The sequence below is a fragment of the Coregonus lavaretus genome (assembly GCF_964263955.1).
Source record: "Coregonus lavaretus genome assembly, chromosome: 27".
NCBI classification, from domain to species: Eukaryota; Metazoa; Chordata; class Actinopteri; order Salmoniformes; family Salmonidae; genus Coregonus; species Coregonus lavaretus.
In genome coordinates, this window is record NC_140014.1 from 30,101,275 (window position 1) to 30,118,696 (window position 17,422).

General features: G+C 39.2%; 2 protein-coding genes across 7 annotated transcripts in view; one reads left to right on the forward strand and one right to left on the reverse strand.

Annotated features, from left to right (window-relative positions):
• Window positions 1–5: 5 nt before the first annotated feature.
• LOC311102907 (breast cancer metastasis-suppressor 1-like protein-A) lies at window positions 6–4,758 on the reverse strand. Of its 6 annotated transcripts, none has more exons than XR_014610054.1 (12): window positions 4,347–4,758; window positions 4,100–4,249; window positions 3,892–3,982; window positions 3,658–3,785; window positions 3,383–3,462; window positions 3,125–3,221; window positions 2,831–2,920; window positions 2,600–2,664; window positions 2,313–2,352; window positions 1,926–2,055; window positions 781–1,803; window positions 6–136 (listed from the first exon to the last, which is right to left on the reverse strand). XR_014610054.1 is itself a non-coding variant. In XM_084144388.1 (11 exons), exons 2-11 carry the CDS (start codon window positions 4,233–4,235, stop codon window positions 1,686–1,688), a joined length of 963 nt encoding a protein of 320 aa, XP_084000514.1. In that variant the 5' UTR covers window positions 4,236–4,249; window positions 4,347–4,758; the 3' UTR covers window positions 6–1,685. The 6 variants fall into 6 exon arrangements, 4 of the variants coding, with proteins under 4 accessions (XP_084000514.1, XP_084000511.1, XP_084000512.1 ...); XR_014610055.1 differs by having other exon boundaries at window positions 284–1,803; XM_084144388.1 differs by having other exon boundaries at window positions 6–1,803; window positions 2,325–2,352.
• Window positions 4,759–5,994: 1,236 nt separating this feature from the next.
• The window catches only part of ralgapa1 (Ral GTPase activating protein catalytic subunit alpha 1), a 108,311-nt gene continuing 96,883 nt past the window's right edge, over window positions 5,995–17,422 (forward strand). Inside the window, exon 1 of the mRNA XM_084144627.1 lies at window positions 5,995–6,306. Within this exon, the coding sequence (XP_084000753.1) occupies window positions 6,201–6,306 (106 nt within the window). The 5' untranslated portion in view covers window positions 5,995–6,200. The remainder of the gene's footprint in view (window positions 6,307–17,422) is intronic.

Below are 17,422 nucleotides of genomic sequence, written 5' to 3' on the forward strand. Positions count from 1 at the left end.
TCAACTTTTATTTTTTTATGAACAAACAGGCAGTCATGATGAAATCGAAATACTTAATACCACATTCATATTGATACTTTCTCCCAAAGGGCTTTAGTACAAGAACAGACTACTCCAGGGTTCTTCAATTCCGGTCCTGGAGGGCCGAAACACCTCTGTTTTTCATCCTCTCCTTCTAATCAGGGGCTAATTCAGACCTGGGACACCAGGTGAGTGCAATTAACTACCAGGTAGAAATAAAAAACAGAAGTGTTTCGGCCCTCTAGGACCGGAATTGAAGAACCCTGGACTACTCCTTGCTGCAACCTTGCATACAACATCCAAGTCATTTGTTCTGCTTTTGACAACAAAACAGTTCATATTATTTTCACACCAACATTCACATTAGTACATTTCAATACACATTTCAAATATTGTTCTTAGTCTTGGCAGTAGAGTTTGGGCAAGTCAAAAAGCTTTTTAATAACAAAAAAGCTTTCAGTAACAAGAAAACACTTTGCTGTTTAGGTAGGAGAAACTGGCTGTGGCAAATTATGGTATTGCAGCAACTTTTATACATGAAACAAGACCGGAATCTCCAAACTGCTCTGTGATTTAGGGGCATATCTTTAGCCCAAGTAAAACAGCTTAAGATATATTTTTTACTGTTGTAGAAATGCGGACATAGATGCTGACCTCAACAAGAACACATGACATGAGATTATGGAAAAGTGTAGAAAAAGTAATGTGCATTTCACTGGATCTTGTCAGAAAATTGCTTGGCCTCTAAATAATCCAGACAAAGTTTAAACATATATTTTCCCCTTTTTTATATAAAACATGCAGGCCCATTTTATTCTGTACATTAAGACAGTGGTTCTGCTCTAGCAAACCCACAGCATCTCAAAGTGAGGTAAGAGTAGGGTTGCAAAGTTCTGGTAACTTTCCCAAAATTCACTGGTTTTCCAGAAATCTAGGGCGGAGGATTGCGGATTTCCTGCTTATTCTCTTCTGATTCTGGGACACTTTCAACCGGGTTTTCTGGAAAACCTGGGAATTCTGGGAACGTTACTACAATTTAAAAACCCTATGTAGGAATGTCATTAAGACAGACAGCAAGAAACAAATGAATACTGCATTGGAAGATGTAAGACATAAGTGTTAAAGTTATACAGACAGTCATCACCAGTACCATACCACTAACATAAAGAATTGATCATAAATTACAAAAAGTACAACTGGCAGAGACGGGTATGGCAAGAGATAATGGATACTTGGCAATGTTACATGAGAGGCTGATATACACTGATGTCCCATGTAACTTTCTATAGATCTTACAGTGTTATTCCATTATACTGTACATTTTCTCATCCGAATGCTTTGAGCTACTGTTAAGGCAAACCTGTAGAAAAAGAGAATATGGAATCTAATTTTCTCCATATCCGTCTTTGTCTTGCCCAATAAAGATGCCATTGGAACATGGTCATATTCACACCTACAGTCACACACGATACTATTTAGAGGACCCACACCCATCTCATCAAATTAACAAAAAAATTGTATTTCATAAAAACTGTATTTTAAGTATAGATAACATTCCATTCAGAATTCATTAGAAAACGTAAAACTGGCAGAAGATGGCACCATGGGGATCTTTTAATAACTCCTCAGCTTTGGAGAGGGAGTGGTGCAAGTTGACCTGAGAATTAGGAGTGTTTGATAGTGTATTTGGCTTTCTGGAGCTGAGAGATGTACAGCTTGGATTTGCTGCCGTCAAGTCGTTTGAACCAAACCTCATCGTGGTTGATTGTGGTAATTATGGCTCTTTGGACAGAGGGGGGCAAGACAAGAAGATTAAACATTGAAATTATTAAATGGTTAGATAAAGGACATAAAATACTTTGCTTCCAAAAATATATATTTTCCAAGGATGCCAGTATCTTCACCTTGTGGGAACTTCATCTTTCTTGTCGATGCATATCGTCTGTCCACGGCAGTACCATTCTCCGTCATAATACAACTTTCCCTCTTCTGATCGAGCGTTATGCTGATACTTTTCATTTTTATTGGTGGAGACTGGAATTTAATGTTTGATGGAAACAAAAAAAGATTTAGTCACAAAGGTACACACTTCAAATTGGTATAGTAACTTCTTATAACATATCATTTCAACTTACTAACATTAAATAGTGTTTATTTATGTATGGTGTTCATTCATAGTTTGGTTCAGAAAACCAAAAAGGGACGAGGGACAGGATCTCAGACAGTAACAGAATAGAGTGATGAAACATTACAGCACAATTCTTTACTTCAAAATTGATGTTGAGTCTTACCATCAGTCTTACCTCTGTGAGGTCCCAAAGTAGCAACAGCCTTTAATATATTAAAATTGTTAGAATATGATCATAATCATCATATAAATCCAAAACATACTAATATAATAATAATAAATGACATTTAGCAGACGCTTTTATCCTAAGCGACTTAGTCACACTTGCATACGTTTTTATTTATGTATGGGTGGTCCCGGGAATCGAACACACTATCCTGGCATTACAAGCGCCAGGCTCTACCAACTGAGCTACAGAGGACCATACTATGCATATACAAGGCAAGGTACCTTTCTGATTGCTGTCCAGTCCTCCAGTATATCCAAGTCTTGTAACATGTAGACAATATATGGTCGTACGAATGTTAAGGAAATACTGGTATGTAAAGGCAGTGTGTGTGTGTGTGTGTGTGTGTGTGTGTGTGTATGTGTGTGGGGGGGGCAAGTACACACATAACACAGACCAAGATTGTAAAAATAAAAATAAACTTCTGTTGAGACTCAGATGATGAAAGAGGATATCTGACACAACAACTGGCTTCTTATTTTTGTCTGGACTAAATTGATCTTTCCTCTTGTTCTTCCTTGACTGCAGCTCATCATTCCAGAGCTCTGTGAGAAAAGAAGGGTCAATGAGGAGAGGAAATATTAAGACATGGCATTATCGGACAGTTTCCTGGACACAGACTAAGCCTAGTCCTGGACTAAAAGGCATGCTCCATTAAATAGCTTTTAAGTCCAGGACTAGGCTTGCAACTGTCTGGTGAACTAGCCATATGAGAGCTGGGTTATGCATGCTTAATGACTTGATGATACCTGAGGTTATATCTATACTGTGCCTGTCCTCCTCCAGTCGCCTGATCTTTTCCACAAGTTCACTCTGCACTGTATCAAACAATAGCAGCTTCTCACTCTGCGACAAACAAAGACAAATCAATGGTTTCAAATTATCATAAATTAAGACAGTATACAAATAAATTAATTCGACATCAGAGGTTTGAAGATGGACATGGGTAGAGCTATGAAATGTGGACTTCCCAACATCAATGTGGACTTCCCAACATCAATGCTCACCTCCCAGTGCTGGAAAGCTGCTTGGATTTCACAGTCATACTTGTTTTTTACAGACTCTATACAGAGCTCCCGGTAGATCCCTGAGAAGGAAAACAATTTGACAGTGAGACATGCCAGCATACTGTTCATTCAATCAGATTTACTTTGTCAACTTCTGGATGACAATTAGGAAACATTAATTTATTAATCAGGTGTTCAATGCCACAGCAATTTGTGAAATCAGTTTAAAGCTATATAAATAATGTAATCCAAAGATTAGCTTGCAACAGACTTACCAGCAACCTTTGTTCTGATCTGCATGTTCTCCTGCAGATTTGCCAGGGGGTCCAGGTACTCCGAAGCCTTGCCTGCAATCACCTCCTTGAGTTTGGCATCCACCTGACTCAACCTCTCCTTGTACAACCTGAACAAAAACAGCACCTTAGCTACATTCATCTGTTTGACACACTGATGGAATTGAGACATATTTATAAGGTAAATCCAATCAGTAAATGCAATCAGTGACTTACTGGTCTTTCAGGTCTCCAAATTGTTTCTCCAGATTTGTCATTTCATCAAGGCACTCCACCCTTCTCCTTTCACAGTCCTCATCATCCATCTCTACAATGCATGTATGATGTCCAAAAAAATCAATGAAACATTAGATGCTTTTATGTAACATGTGTAGCAAATCACTTGTAGCTTACAAACAAACTGGGTTGGTAAAACAATTCTTACCCGAGCTGTCCCCATCCTCTGACACGGACGAGCTCTCAGTGTCATCCTCATCTGAACTGCTCCCGTCTTGTTCGGGATAGTCGACTTCCATCTCCTCATGATTACTTTCTTTCTTTTCTCGAGAATGTACCGGCATGTTGTCTTCCTTGCCTGGCTTTTAATCAGAATGGTTGTATCACAATGCCAAATATATGAACTAGTCATAATAATGTTGACTAAAGTTAGCTAGTTCAAAGCTTGAACTTACCTTCAACTACTAACGTTAACAGAGTAATTTTATTTTGTACTTCCAACAAAAGAGATTGGTATCTACATTAGCAATAGCTACCAAAATCGTTGTAAAGCTAACGTTCGTTAGTTAGCGAATAAAACAACAACAAAAAAACACCGGAAATTAAGATAGCTCGCTTGCTAGCTAGCTAGCAAGTGAAGCTAGCTTTCGAAAACTACACAGGACAGGAGTTTATCGGATGACATTAATATATCGGTAAGATTAGTATATACTTTTTTTTAGCAATAGTACAATAAAGAAACAGAAAGATAAATAATAAATAATCTCGTTTTATGTCCGATTAAATAAGCGGTAAGCACTGATGGAAAGCTAGCTAACGTTAGCTAGCTAGCCAGCAAGCGTCCAAGCTAAAAACAAACGATAAATCGCAGCGGTTCACTGGCGCGTAATTGACGTAGATTTCGATGCTAGGGAATTGTAGTTGTTTTACAACAATTTCACCATGTTGTAATCGTACAAAAGGGGAAAAGTCAAACTACATTCCCCAGGGTTTGACAAAGCAGCACACCATCTCGTTAGACCATACAAATCAAATCAAGAAAAGTTGAGAATGAGAACGTTGTCTCGAATTTTCAATTAATATCCTGCTAATTAACGCATGCGTAAACCTTATGTAAGTCAATATGTAGTTACAGTAGTACTGTAACTGTCTCGAATGTTCAATTAATATGCTGGTAATTAAAGCATGCGTGAAACCTTATGTAAGTCAATATGTAGTTACTCTGTAACTAGATATTTCAGTAAATACTGTCAGTATTTCACACATCTAGATCTCAACTGAAATCACAGAACAGGGGAAAGCAATGTGGTGCCTGGCTTTAGGTAATGTGCTGTTACATGTCCAGTTCCAATCAAATCAGTGCATTTGGAGGAAGGGAGACAGGCACAGTCGCGGGAAGTAGGGGTGCTGAGGGTGCTGCAGCACCCCTGGAAATTCAGAATAAAACAAACATATTATTTTAAAAAATAATGATGATTTATTTTCTCCCACAAAAGTAGCCTTACCGTTACCCTAACCCTTACCTGCACTGGGCCTTTACTAGTCCTGTATTAGCAGACTGATATAGCCGTCTGTAGCGGTGCAACCAATTGCTTTTCTTTATTGGCATGGAAACTTGTTTACATTGCTTAAGCAAGTGAAATAAACAATAAACATAACAATAATGACAAAAACCAAAAAAGCAAATTAAACAAAACAAAGACAAAAACAATCAGAGTGTAAACATTACACACGCACAACGACAGTCACGGAACACAGTATGATAAATGTAGACTAATGCACTTTCACTTTTCCATATAATGTGAAGCTTTTGCTTTTTTATTACATGGTGCACCCACAAGTAGTGGTCTTTGAAATTAAAATTCCAGATTGCTTTCTTGCTTGGGATACACTATGCCATTCATTAGGATCTGACTGTCATCTAACATGTTTAAATGAATCAAACCAGACACTACATTAAAATATGATTTATGTATTTATTCTACCGGAGTGCAGCGTTGAATTGCTCTGATTTCCATTAACTTGTTTTTCATATCTCAAGCTCCGCCATGTTTTGAGATTTTGGGGAGAGGTGTGTTGGTTGGGCTGCTGGGTTGGTAGCAACATTTTACATAAGCTCTTTTCTGCAAAATGCACACCTCTCACCGACTTTTATCTATTTGTATACATGTTATCGTCCTTGAAGGCTGTTAGGTCGCAGTACATCATCAAATGATAACGGACCCACAGCTCTCTTGTAGTTAGCAATCTTTTGAAGATTAACAGGGGCTTGCTCCCTCCTACAGATTTGTTTTTCTCCTGCTTTCGGAATGTTCTCCAAAAAGCCTCATGGGGACGTCAAAAAATCAACACCGAAAGTGTTGGATCCCAAAAAAGATGTACTGACACGCCTAAAACACCTGCGGATCGTTATAGGTAAGTCGAAATTAGACATTTTGTCGGCTATCTTGCTGGGCTAGCTATAGCTTGATGCTACAGCTAAACCAAAGCTATCCTAGCTGAAGTGAGCTCGCGACTATTATCTGTTTTTGATGCGGAGTAGCTAGCTAACGTGCCTAATTGTTGCTACTCTCCATCATTGGACGGATTGGAAGCATACAGTTGTTGCTAGGCATTATAAAATGTTGTGTGTAATTGTAATGCTTAAAATGAATTTGATGTGCTGGTTACATACTGATTGTAATCACATTGGCTCAAGCTGGTCCATATCTATTTTATTCTAAAGAATTCGAGATGTCAACCATGTTTTGATTTGATCAGTGTTATCCGGGGTCTTTGGGACGTCCTTAACCCCTACCCTTACCTAACCTTAACCATTTTACATTTCAACTTCAATGGGGTAGGGACATCCCAAGGATGCTGTATAGCGCCGATCGTTTTGATATACAGTCCCGTTTGTCATTATATGTCTTCATTAATTGGTCTCTGTCTTGCCCCTTGCCTTCTGCACAATTTGTGGACTAAAGATGCGACATATACTAGAACCAGATTTGAGATGTCAGGCAATTAGCTAATTGAGGGAGTTCATCAAGAACTACCTGCAAGACAGACTATGTCTGGAGGATGGGCTTGGGTCTGTGAGCAGCACTGGGTGAACCCTGTGAAAAAATAGCAGACATAAACCGTGGCTTCCTTTGGTATTTGTCAGGAAAGTCAGTCCTAGAGAGAGCAGAGTCCTACTGTTTCACCAAAGGGTCCTGAGTTTAAAGCCAAAAGCCCCCTTGTTGCATGGTCTGTTCCAAGGCATTTAAAAATATGATATTGAGAGGAAATGGACTAGATGTTTAAATTGTGTTGTATTTGTAGAAGCTATGGACAAAGATGAAAACTTCATGGCATTGTGACTTGTGAGTGAAACATTGCTGCTCCATCTCATGAACCTATTTCCCCTATTGTGTTCAATGCACATACCAGGTTTCCAGTTTCCAATGTCCCCCAGTACAGCAACTGGAGTAGGAACACAGACTGTCATCATGCCATTGTGCGGATGTGCCAGTAGCTGATGGCGCATTCAATACAACTGGAAACAAAACAAACAACGCAAATCATGACATCAGTGGTCTTCAGGTTGGAAAGTCGGAGCTCTAGAAGGATGCCTGAGTTTCCGACTTGGAATTCTGAATTGGATGACTGTTCAAAACCAATTTTTCCCAGTCGGACCTCATTTTTTAGAGTTCCCAGCTGTCTTGAACGCACTGTATGAAGTCGGAGATTTCCGAGTTCCCAGTTGTTTTCGATGCGGCATGAGGTTGGAGAGGTGTGTGTGCTACTGAGAAACAGCATAGCCACATACTGTGTAATAATAATGTAATGTGTTTAAATGAGATGTGTTAGGCCTAGCGTTTCGTTAAGAAAAAATAATCTAGGCTAATTCATGTAAAACTATAGGCTAATAATATCATAACTTTAGTATAGCAAAAAATAGGCTAATTTTGACAGTGTAAAAACATTATTTTAGGGCTGTGCCTTAGCTAACTGTAGAAGCTACTTTTATTTCAAAAGTGCTGCATACACAGTGTATACCTAGAGTGGATTCAGTTTGCCAAGGAGAAGGGAGTAGGTTAGGAACTGTACTCTGTGTAAATTGGATGTGTGTGCCATGGCCAGCTCTCTCTCCATGGGGAATTTCAGGCCCAGATAACAATCACACAATCATGTTGGGGATATAGGCTTGGCCTAGTAGAGAGAAGTGTGGCTGTGGTGCGGCACTGCCTGACCATAATGGCAGCTGAGCAACGGAGGACAAGCTTCAGGCATGACGCCACACAGGATGTGTAGCCTAAGCTCAGTCAGTGTTTCCCATAGCTTAATCAACATCCAGGGCTTCTTTAAACATAATCTTCAATAGAAAAAATCAAATAAAAAAAGGACCTTGAATACATTGTTGTTTGACATGACAACAAATGAATAAGCCATGGATGAATTATTGACAGGGTAAGAACCAAAGTGTTGGTCAGTGTTTCCAGGTGAAACATTACATGTTGTTTTACCTTATGTAGCTATCTAGCGAGCTTACGTATTCATGCGCGCATGGAACTAGATCATGCTGCAGGCAGCATAAAGAAGACGAATACCTCCCGAGTGGCGCAGTGGTCTAAGGCACTGCATCTCAGTGCTAGCTGTGCCACTAGAGATCCTGGTTCGAGTCCAGGCTCTGTCGCAGACGGCCGCGACCGGGAGACCCATGGGGCGGCGCACAATTGGCCCAGCGTCGTCCAGGTTAGGGGAGGGTTTGGCCCATCGCGCACTAGCGACTCCTGTGGTGGGCCGGGTGCAGTGCACGCTGACACGGTCGCCAGGTTTACGGCGTTGCCTCCGACACATTGGTGCGGCTGGCTTCCCGGGTTAAACGGGCATTGTGTCAAGAAGCAGTGCGGCTCGGTTGGGTTGAATTTCGGAGGACGCGCGGCTCTCGACCTTCGCCTCTCCTGTGTCCGTACGGGAGTTGCAGTGGTGGGACAATACATGTTTAGAACTGATAATTGATCGCATGGTGAATGAATGAAATTAATTGATTATTGAATATTATGATGGACACATCTTTGTAGAACTAAAACATACACACAGCCTTTGCTTAATGGACAAAAAAAAAAAGAACCGTTTGGGTCCTGCAGTTCGCGAACGATATTGTGCTTATCACCCTCACGGCAGTCAAGCGATGCATTCCGCCAAGAGTAGTTCACAATTAATCTAGTCCGGTTGTGGCCACAACTAGAGGTTCAATTACGTATAAGGTTTTAAAAAGTGAAAAAAATTGATACACTTTTTATGTTCCCTTGAGTTTTACCTATGCACTTTCAGGGTTTGTCACAAAAAATAGTTGTTAAAAATTTGTTTTTTTATGCGATTGTTAAATTGACCTCCTAAAAAAATGTCATTCGGTGCGACCATAAAATAATACAAAAATAAAAAAGGTTTTTGGACCATTATTTCAAGCAAAGAAGGGTAAAATATGAATATATGCATGGTCTCAAATATACAACATTAAAGAAGTTATAAGTTACAGTATAATAAATATCTTTTTTTTCTCCTCACTTTTCACTGGACAAACCATTTTGAATGACTGTCAACTACAACTTCTGTTAAATAAATGAAAACCATACAACATTTTATAGAAATGCATTTTTCTCTTATAGATTGAGCTTCTCTCTGCATTTTTGAGACAATAACATAATTGAATTGTTTTTTAACATTAAAAACACTGGTTGTACCAAATGATCATTGCTGGTCATTTGTTATGGTGTAATTTTTTTGGCAGATCTCTCTCTCTGTTTCCCTCTTAATCAAACACACACACATTAAGAGGAAACATGGTTTCTTATTCAACAACAATGAAGCCTTTAATGCTTAATAAAATACAACAAATGTGCCTGAAATGATTATAACACAAAAACATTTCATCATGAACTTCTAAAAACAGGATTACAATTATGCATGGTGATGTGTTTTTTTTAACAACGTTAAAATAATTCAACATTCAAACGTAAAAATATAAAATGCATAAAAAAACTCATTTGAAGTTGACAATAATCAAACTTGCATCTTAAAACAGTTATTTTTTATTTTTGGGGGGTAGATCAGCTTAATATTGCAGATAGATTGTAACTTCCATCAATGTAATTGTCTGCATCACTTCCAATCCCCCATGTTTTTATATATATATATATATATATATATATATATATATATATATATATATATATATATATATATATATACACACACATAAAGTGGGGAGAACAAGTATTTGATACACTGCCGATTTTGCAAGTTTTCCTACTTACAAAGCATGTAGAGGTCTGTAATTTTTATCATAGGTACACTTCAACTGTGAGAGACGGAATCTAAAACAAAAATCCAGAAAATCTCATTGTATGATTTTTAAGTAATTAATTTGCATTTTATTGCATGACATAAGTATTTGATCACCTACCAACCAGTAAGAATTCCGGCTCTCACAGACCTGTTAGTTTTTCTTTAAGAAGCCCTCCTGTTCTCCACTCATTACCTGTATTAACTGCACCTGTTTGAACTCGTTACCTGTATAAAAGACACCTGTCCACACACTCAATCAAACAGACTCCAACCTCTCCACAATGGCCAAGACCAGAGAGCTGTGTAAGGACATCAGGGATAAAATTGTAGACCTGCACAAGGCTGGGATGGGCTACAGGACAATAGGCAAGCAGCTTGGTGAGAAGGCAGCAACTGTTGGCGCAATTATTAGAAAATGGAAGAAGTTCAAGATGACGGTCAATCAACCTCGGTTTGGGGCTCCATGCAAGATCTCACCTCGTGGGGCATCAATGATCATGAGGAAGGTGAGGGATCAGCCCAGAACTACACGGCAGGACCTGGTCAATGACCTGAAGAGAGCTGGGACCACAGTCTCAAAGAAAACCATTAGTAACACACTACGCCGTCATGGATTAAAATCCTGCAGCGCACGCAAGGTCCCCCTGCTCAAGCCAGCGCATGTCCAGGCCCGTCTGAAGTTTGCCAATGACCATCTGGATGATCCAGAGGAGGAATGGGAGAAGATCATGTGGTCTGATGAGACAAAAATAGAGCTTTTTGGTCTAAACTCCACTCGCCGTGTTTGGAGGAAGAAGAAGGATGAGTACAACCCCAAGAACACCATCCCAACCATGAAGCATGGAGGTGGAAACATCATTCTTTGGGGATGCTTTTCTGCAAAGGGGACAGGACGACTGCACCGTATTGAGGGGAGGATGGATGGGGCCATGTATCGCAAGATCTTGGCCAACAACCTCCTTCCCTCAGTAAGAGCATTGAAGATGGGTCGTGGCTGGGTCTTCCAGCATGACAACGACCCGAAACACACAGCCAGGGCAACTAAGGAGTGGCTCCGTAAGAAGCATCTCAAGGTCCTGGAGTGGCCTAGCCAGTCTCCAGACCTGAACCCAATAGAAAATCTTTGGAGGGAGCTGAAAGTCCATATTGCCCAGTGACAGCCCCGAAACCTGAAGGATCTATGTATGGAGGAGTGGGCCAAAATCCCTGCTGCAGTGTGTGCAAACCTGGTCAAGACCTACAGGAAACGTATGATCTCTGTAGTCTCTCACAGTTGAAGTGTACCTATGATAAAAATTACAGACCTCTACATGCTTTGTAAGTAGAAAAACCTGCAAAATCGGCAGTGTATCAAATACTTGTTCTCCCCACTGTACGTACATACATACACATACATATCCTTTAAAAATATATATATATATTACTTTCAACCCCTCCACCCTTTCCCCACTTGGAGTAAACTAGTGAACAACAACGCCTAGGCCTCTACTTCCAGCCCATACCCACGATCTACATTTTATGGACACAGTCAATTTTACAGTAATTACATTTTGTTTGTTCTTTCTCCTGAACTTCTTCTACTCTCAACCTCTCCGATCATTTTCATGATGTCCATCCGGTTTGCTTCTATATGCCATATCTTTCTAACTGTGCTCCTTCACAAAAGCTCCTACCTACAACCCATACACTTATTATGGACACAGCGTGCCTAAATTATTAGTTATCTTGTTATTGTTTGTTGTTAGTTGTTATTAGTCCCATCCTTCAATTCCATTCAACACCTCCCATCTATCTTTTAACACCATCCATATAGGATTTCAATTTGCCATATATATTTCAACTGTACTGTGATGTCTCACAAAAGTTCTGAACCTTTCTATTCTCATTGTTTCTACAGATTGTGAATTGAAAATAAACATTTTTGCTAATAGTATTATTATTTTATTGATCGATTGACTATGACTTTTCAGATCACCCAGTAGTGCTATCTGCAGGGTTAGCTCCAGGTAAATATTGCAATCCTTTAGCCATTACTGGACCTGTGTCCAAAAACAAGCTACAAATGGACAGTACCACCAGCAAAATCTGCAGAGCTGGGAAGATTGTATCCCCCATATAAATAACATTATATTGGTAGCAATAATTTGATATAATAATTTAAATTGAAAGATTCTAAGTTTTGAATCCGGTGTCGTTTTGCATATCAGTTCATAAACACTATGCCATGGGATCGGTACGTAAAAAATGTCTTCCCAACTATTTTGCAATCTATATGGGACGGCTGTCAATCCTTTGGTCCTTAAATGAAACTGATATACCTTTTTATTTATCACAGTTTTCCTTAACCAATTATGTTCTTTAATGCAAGGCCGACAGACAAGTTCCTTACTTTCTCCTCCTTCCACTTTCCTCTTCCATTTTTGCGGTAAGGCTGCAATTATTTGGTTGTAATTTTGGGTAGAGCAGACATTTCCATATGTTTTTGTTAGCTGCATGTGCGACATAACTCCACCAGTCCTACCGATGATATCATTTACAAAGATTATACCTTTTTTAACATTTTGTCAAAAAAAAAGTTTTTTTGTCAATTAGTATATTTTAGTTTAACCACAATATTTGTTGCATTATTTGTTCTGTCGTTTCTGGAGGATTAAATTGAAATTGCAACCAACTTTCTATGGCTTGTTTTAGAAATAGTGGTATCTGGGAGATGATTTCCTTTTCAAATAACTGAAAATGAGCGGTTGTAATCTGAATAAAGGGAAAAAGGCCATTCTTGAACATTGGGTGAGACAATCTTACTAATTTGCTAGAGAACCAGTTCGGATTTAAGTATAACTTTTGTATGACTGATGCTTTTAGTGATAGGTCTAATGCTTTAATATTTAATAATTTCTGTCCTCCAAATTCATATTCATTATATAAATAGGCCCGTTTAATTTTGTCTGGCTTGCCGTTCCAAATAAAATGGAATATTTTTTTCTCATATAATTAAAAAAACTGTTCACTAGGCGTAGGCAAGACCATAAGCAAATAGGTAAACTGGGATAATACTAAAGAGTTAATCAGGGTGATTTTTCCACAAATTGACAGGCACACACCTTTCCATGGTAGCAAGATCGTATCTATTTTTGCTAATTTTCTATTATAATTTATTGAAGTGAGATCATTTATTTCCTTTGGGATATGTATTCCGAGTATATCCACATCACCATCAGACCATTTTATTGGCAATGTAAAAGTTGTATTTTCTATTGATCCAATACGTAATATAGTACATTTGTCATAATTTGGTTGTAATCCAGAGAGGTTAGAAAATGTATCTAGATCCTCTATGAGGCTGTGGAGTGATTCTAGTTGTGGATTTAAAAGAAAACATGAATCATCTGCGTACAATGACACCTTTGTTTTTAAGCCCTGTATTTCTAATCCTCTGATATTATTGTTGGATCTGATTTTAATGGCTAACATCTCGATGGCCACAATAAATAGATATGCCGATAGTGGACAACCTTGTTTCAAGAGAAATAGCCATTATTTACTATTTTACAACTAGGGTTTCTATACATGATTTTGACCCATTTTATAAGAGATTCACCAAAATTGAAATGCTCCAGGCATTTTTTATATAAACCCCAGTCGTACTTTATCAAATGCCTTTTCGAAGTCTGCTATGAATAGCAGGCCTGGTTTCTCCGATTTTCCATAATGTTCTATTGTTTCCAATACTTGCCTTATACACTGCTCAAAAAAATAAAGGGAACACTTAAACAACACAATGTAACTCCAAGTCAATCACACTTCTGTGAAATCAAACTGTCCACTTAGGAAGCAACACTGATTGACAATAAATTTCACATGCTGTTGTGCAAATGGAATAGACAACAGGTGGAAATTATAGGCAATTAGCAAGACACCCCCAATAAAGGACTGGTTTTGCAGGTGGTGACCACAGACCACTTCTCAGTTCCTATGCTTCCTGGCTGATGTTTTGGTCATTTTTGAATGCTGGCGGTGCTTTCACTCTAGTGGTAGCATGAGACGGAGTCTACAACCCACACAAGTGGCTCAGGTAGTGCAGCTCATCCAGGATGGCACATCAATGCGAGCTGTGGCGAGAAGGTTTGCTGTGTCTGTCAGCGTAGTGTCCAGAGCATGGAGGCGCTACCAGGAGACAGGCCAGTACATCAGGAGATGTGGAGGAGGCCGTAGGAGGGCAACAACCCAGCAGCAGGACTGCTACCTCCACCTTTGTGCAAGGAGGAGCAGGAGGAGCACTGCCAGAGCCCTGCAAAATGACCTCCAGCAGGCCACAAATGTGCATGTGTCTGCTCAAACGGTCAGAAACAGACTCCATGAGGGTGGTATGAGGGCCCGACATCCACAGGTGGGGGTTGTGCTTACAGCCCAACACCGTGCAGGACGTTTGGCATTTGCCAGAGAACACCAAGATTGGCAAATTCGCCACTGGCGCCCTGTGCTCTTCACAGATGAAAGCAGGTTCACACTGAGCACATGTGACAGACGTGACAGAGTCTGGAGACGCCGTGGAGAACGTTCTGCTGCCTGCAACATCCTCCAGCATGACTGGTTTGGCGGTGGGTCAGTCATGGTGTAGGGTGGCATTTCTTTGGGGGACCGCACAGCCCTCCATGTGCTCGCCAGAGGTAGCCTGACTGCCCTTAGGTACCGAGATGAGATCCTCAGACCCCTTGTGAGACTATATGCTGGTGCGGTTGGCCCTGGGTTCCTCCTAATGCAAGACGATGCTAGACCTCATGTGGCTGGAGTGTGTCAGCAGTTCCTGCAAGAGGAAGGCATTGATGCTATGGACTGGCCCGCCCATTCCCCAGACCTGAATCCAATTGAGCACATCTGGGACATCATGTCTCGCTCCATCCACCAACGCCACGTTGCACCACAGACTGTCCAGGAGTTGGCGGATGCTTTAGTCCAGGTTTGGGAGGAGATCCCTCAGGAGACCATCCGCCACCTCATCAGGAGCATGCCCAGGCATTGTAGGGAGGTCATACAGGCACGTGGAGGCCACACACACACTACTGAGCCTCATTTTGACTTGTTTTAAGGACATTACATCAAAGTTGGATCAGCCTGTAGTGTGGTTTTCCACTTTAATTTTTTAGGGTGACTCCAAATCCAGACCTCCATGGGTTGATAAATTTGATTTCCATTGATCATTTTTGTGTGATTTTGTTGTCAGCACATTCAACTATGTAAAGAAAAAAGTATTTAATAAGATTATTTCATTCATTCAGATCTAGGATGTGTTATTTTAGTGTAACCTTTATTTTTTTAAGCAGTGTATTTCTTCCATTGTATCTTCCTTGTAAAAATCCTGTCTTATTAGAATGAATAATATCTGACAATACCTTTTTAATTCTATGCGCTATACATTTTGCTAGAATTTTTGCATCACAACACTGAAGTGTAAGGGGCCTCCAATTTTTTTAAATGGACTGGATCTTTATATTTTCCACTTGTATCCTGTTTCAGTAATAATGAGATCAGACCTTCTTCTTGAGTGTCAGATAATCTACCATGTCCATAGGAGTGGTTAAAACATGCTAATAGCGGTCCTCTTAGTATATCAAAAAAGGTTTGGTATACTTCGACTGGTATGCCATCCAACCCTGGAGTTTTCCCAGACTTAGTCTTTAATTGCATCCAGAAGTTCCTCCTCTGTAATTTCACCTTCACATGAGTCTTTCTGTTTGGCTGTTAATTTTACATTATCAATAGAAAAACATTCTCTACAATTAGCTTCAGTTAGAGGAGATGGAGGCGACTGAAATGAAAACATATGCTTAAAGTACCTTGTTTCCTCCTTCAAAATATCATTTGGTGAATCATGGGTTACTCCGTCAATAGTAACCAATTTCATTAAACTCTTTTTGGTAGCATTCCAATGTTGAAGCTTTAAAAATAATTTGGTGCATTTTTCCCCATATTCCATCCAGTTTGCTTTATTTTTATAATATATTACACTTGATCTTTCTTTAATAAGTTTCTCCATTTCTTTTTGTTTTTCCTCTAATTTATTCTGAGCCTCTATGTTACAGTTTTTATTGCCATCTATCTGTTCTGTTAGACTTTCTATTTCCTTTGTTAGTATAAACTCTTTTGACCTAAATAGCTTTTGTTTTCGAGATGAGTACTGAAATTCATGGCCTCTAAAGGCACCTTTAAAGGTGTCCCATACAATAAGGGGATTTGCTGTACCTATGTTATGTCGGAAAAAGTCAGTTATAAATTCCTTTGTCCTAGTTAAAAATAAATTATAATCTAATAGGCTTTGATTAAATTTCAATATCCTCGCCCACGTGGAAATTCAGTAAGAGTAATGTATATGCCAATTATATGATGGTCCGACCGCATTCTGTCCCCTATCAACACTTTTTAAACTTTTGGTGCCAACGAGAATGAGATAAGAAAGAAGTCAAGACGACTAGCTTGATTGAGTCTCCGCCATGTATATCTCACTAGATCAGGGTATTTAAGCCTCCATATATCTACTAGTTCTAATGTATCCATGACATTCACGATTTCCTTAAGAGCATGTGGGTGATTGTTTGTGGTGTGATTTCCTTTACGGTCCATTGAGCTATTTAAAACAGTATTATAATCCCCCACCATAATAATATTGTCTTGAATTGCTTGCAGGGTTAATTTATTATATATATTGTCAAAGAAGTGTGGATCATCATTATTTGGTCCGTAAATGTTAATGAGCCATATCTGTTTATTGTCCAATAACATATTTAAAATAATCCATCTACCTTGCGTATCTATTTGGACAATTTGCACATTCGGATCGAAATTACTATTAATTAATATCATCACCCCTTTTGAATTTCTTTGCCCATGGGAGAAGTATATTTCACCCCCCCCCCCCCCCCCCCTTCCTTTTTCCACGCAACTTCATCTACAATTGTTGAATGAGTTTCCTGTAAACAATAGATATTATATTCCTTCTCTTTGAGCCATGTAAATATTGTTCTTCTTTTGTTATCAGCTAAGCCATTACAATTATAACTGGCTATACTTATTTCACCATACACCATAATGAGATACAAGTTTCAAGTCTATTTATCATTATATATGTTTGTAAATTTACCATTAAAAAAAAACCGGATTGAGTGTCCATATAGCTGTACCATGATATTTGCATTGCTACTAAGTATCCCTTCAATTGTTC

Excerpts from the sequence above, each read along its gene's own strand:
- LOC311102907 (XM_084144385.1), bottom strand. The coding sequence starts at position 4,235 with ATGCCGGTACATTCTCGAGAAAAGAAAGAAAGTAATCATGAGGAGATG. Across the intron at positions 2,056-2,312 it reads TCACAGAGGTAAGACTGATG|TCTCCACCAATAAAAATGAA; the intron begins GTAAGACTCAAC and ends ATTAAATTCCAG. Across the intron at positions 1,804-1,925 it reads AAAGATGAAGTTCCCACAAG|AGCCATAATTACCACAATCA; the intron begins GTGAAGATACTG and ends CTCTGTCCAAAG.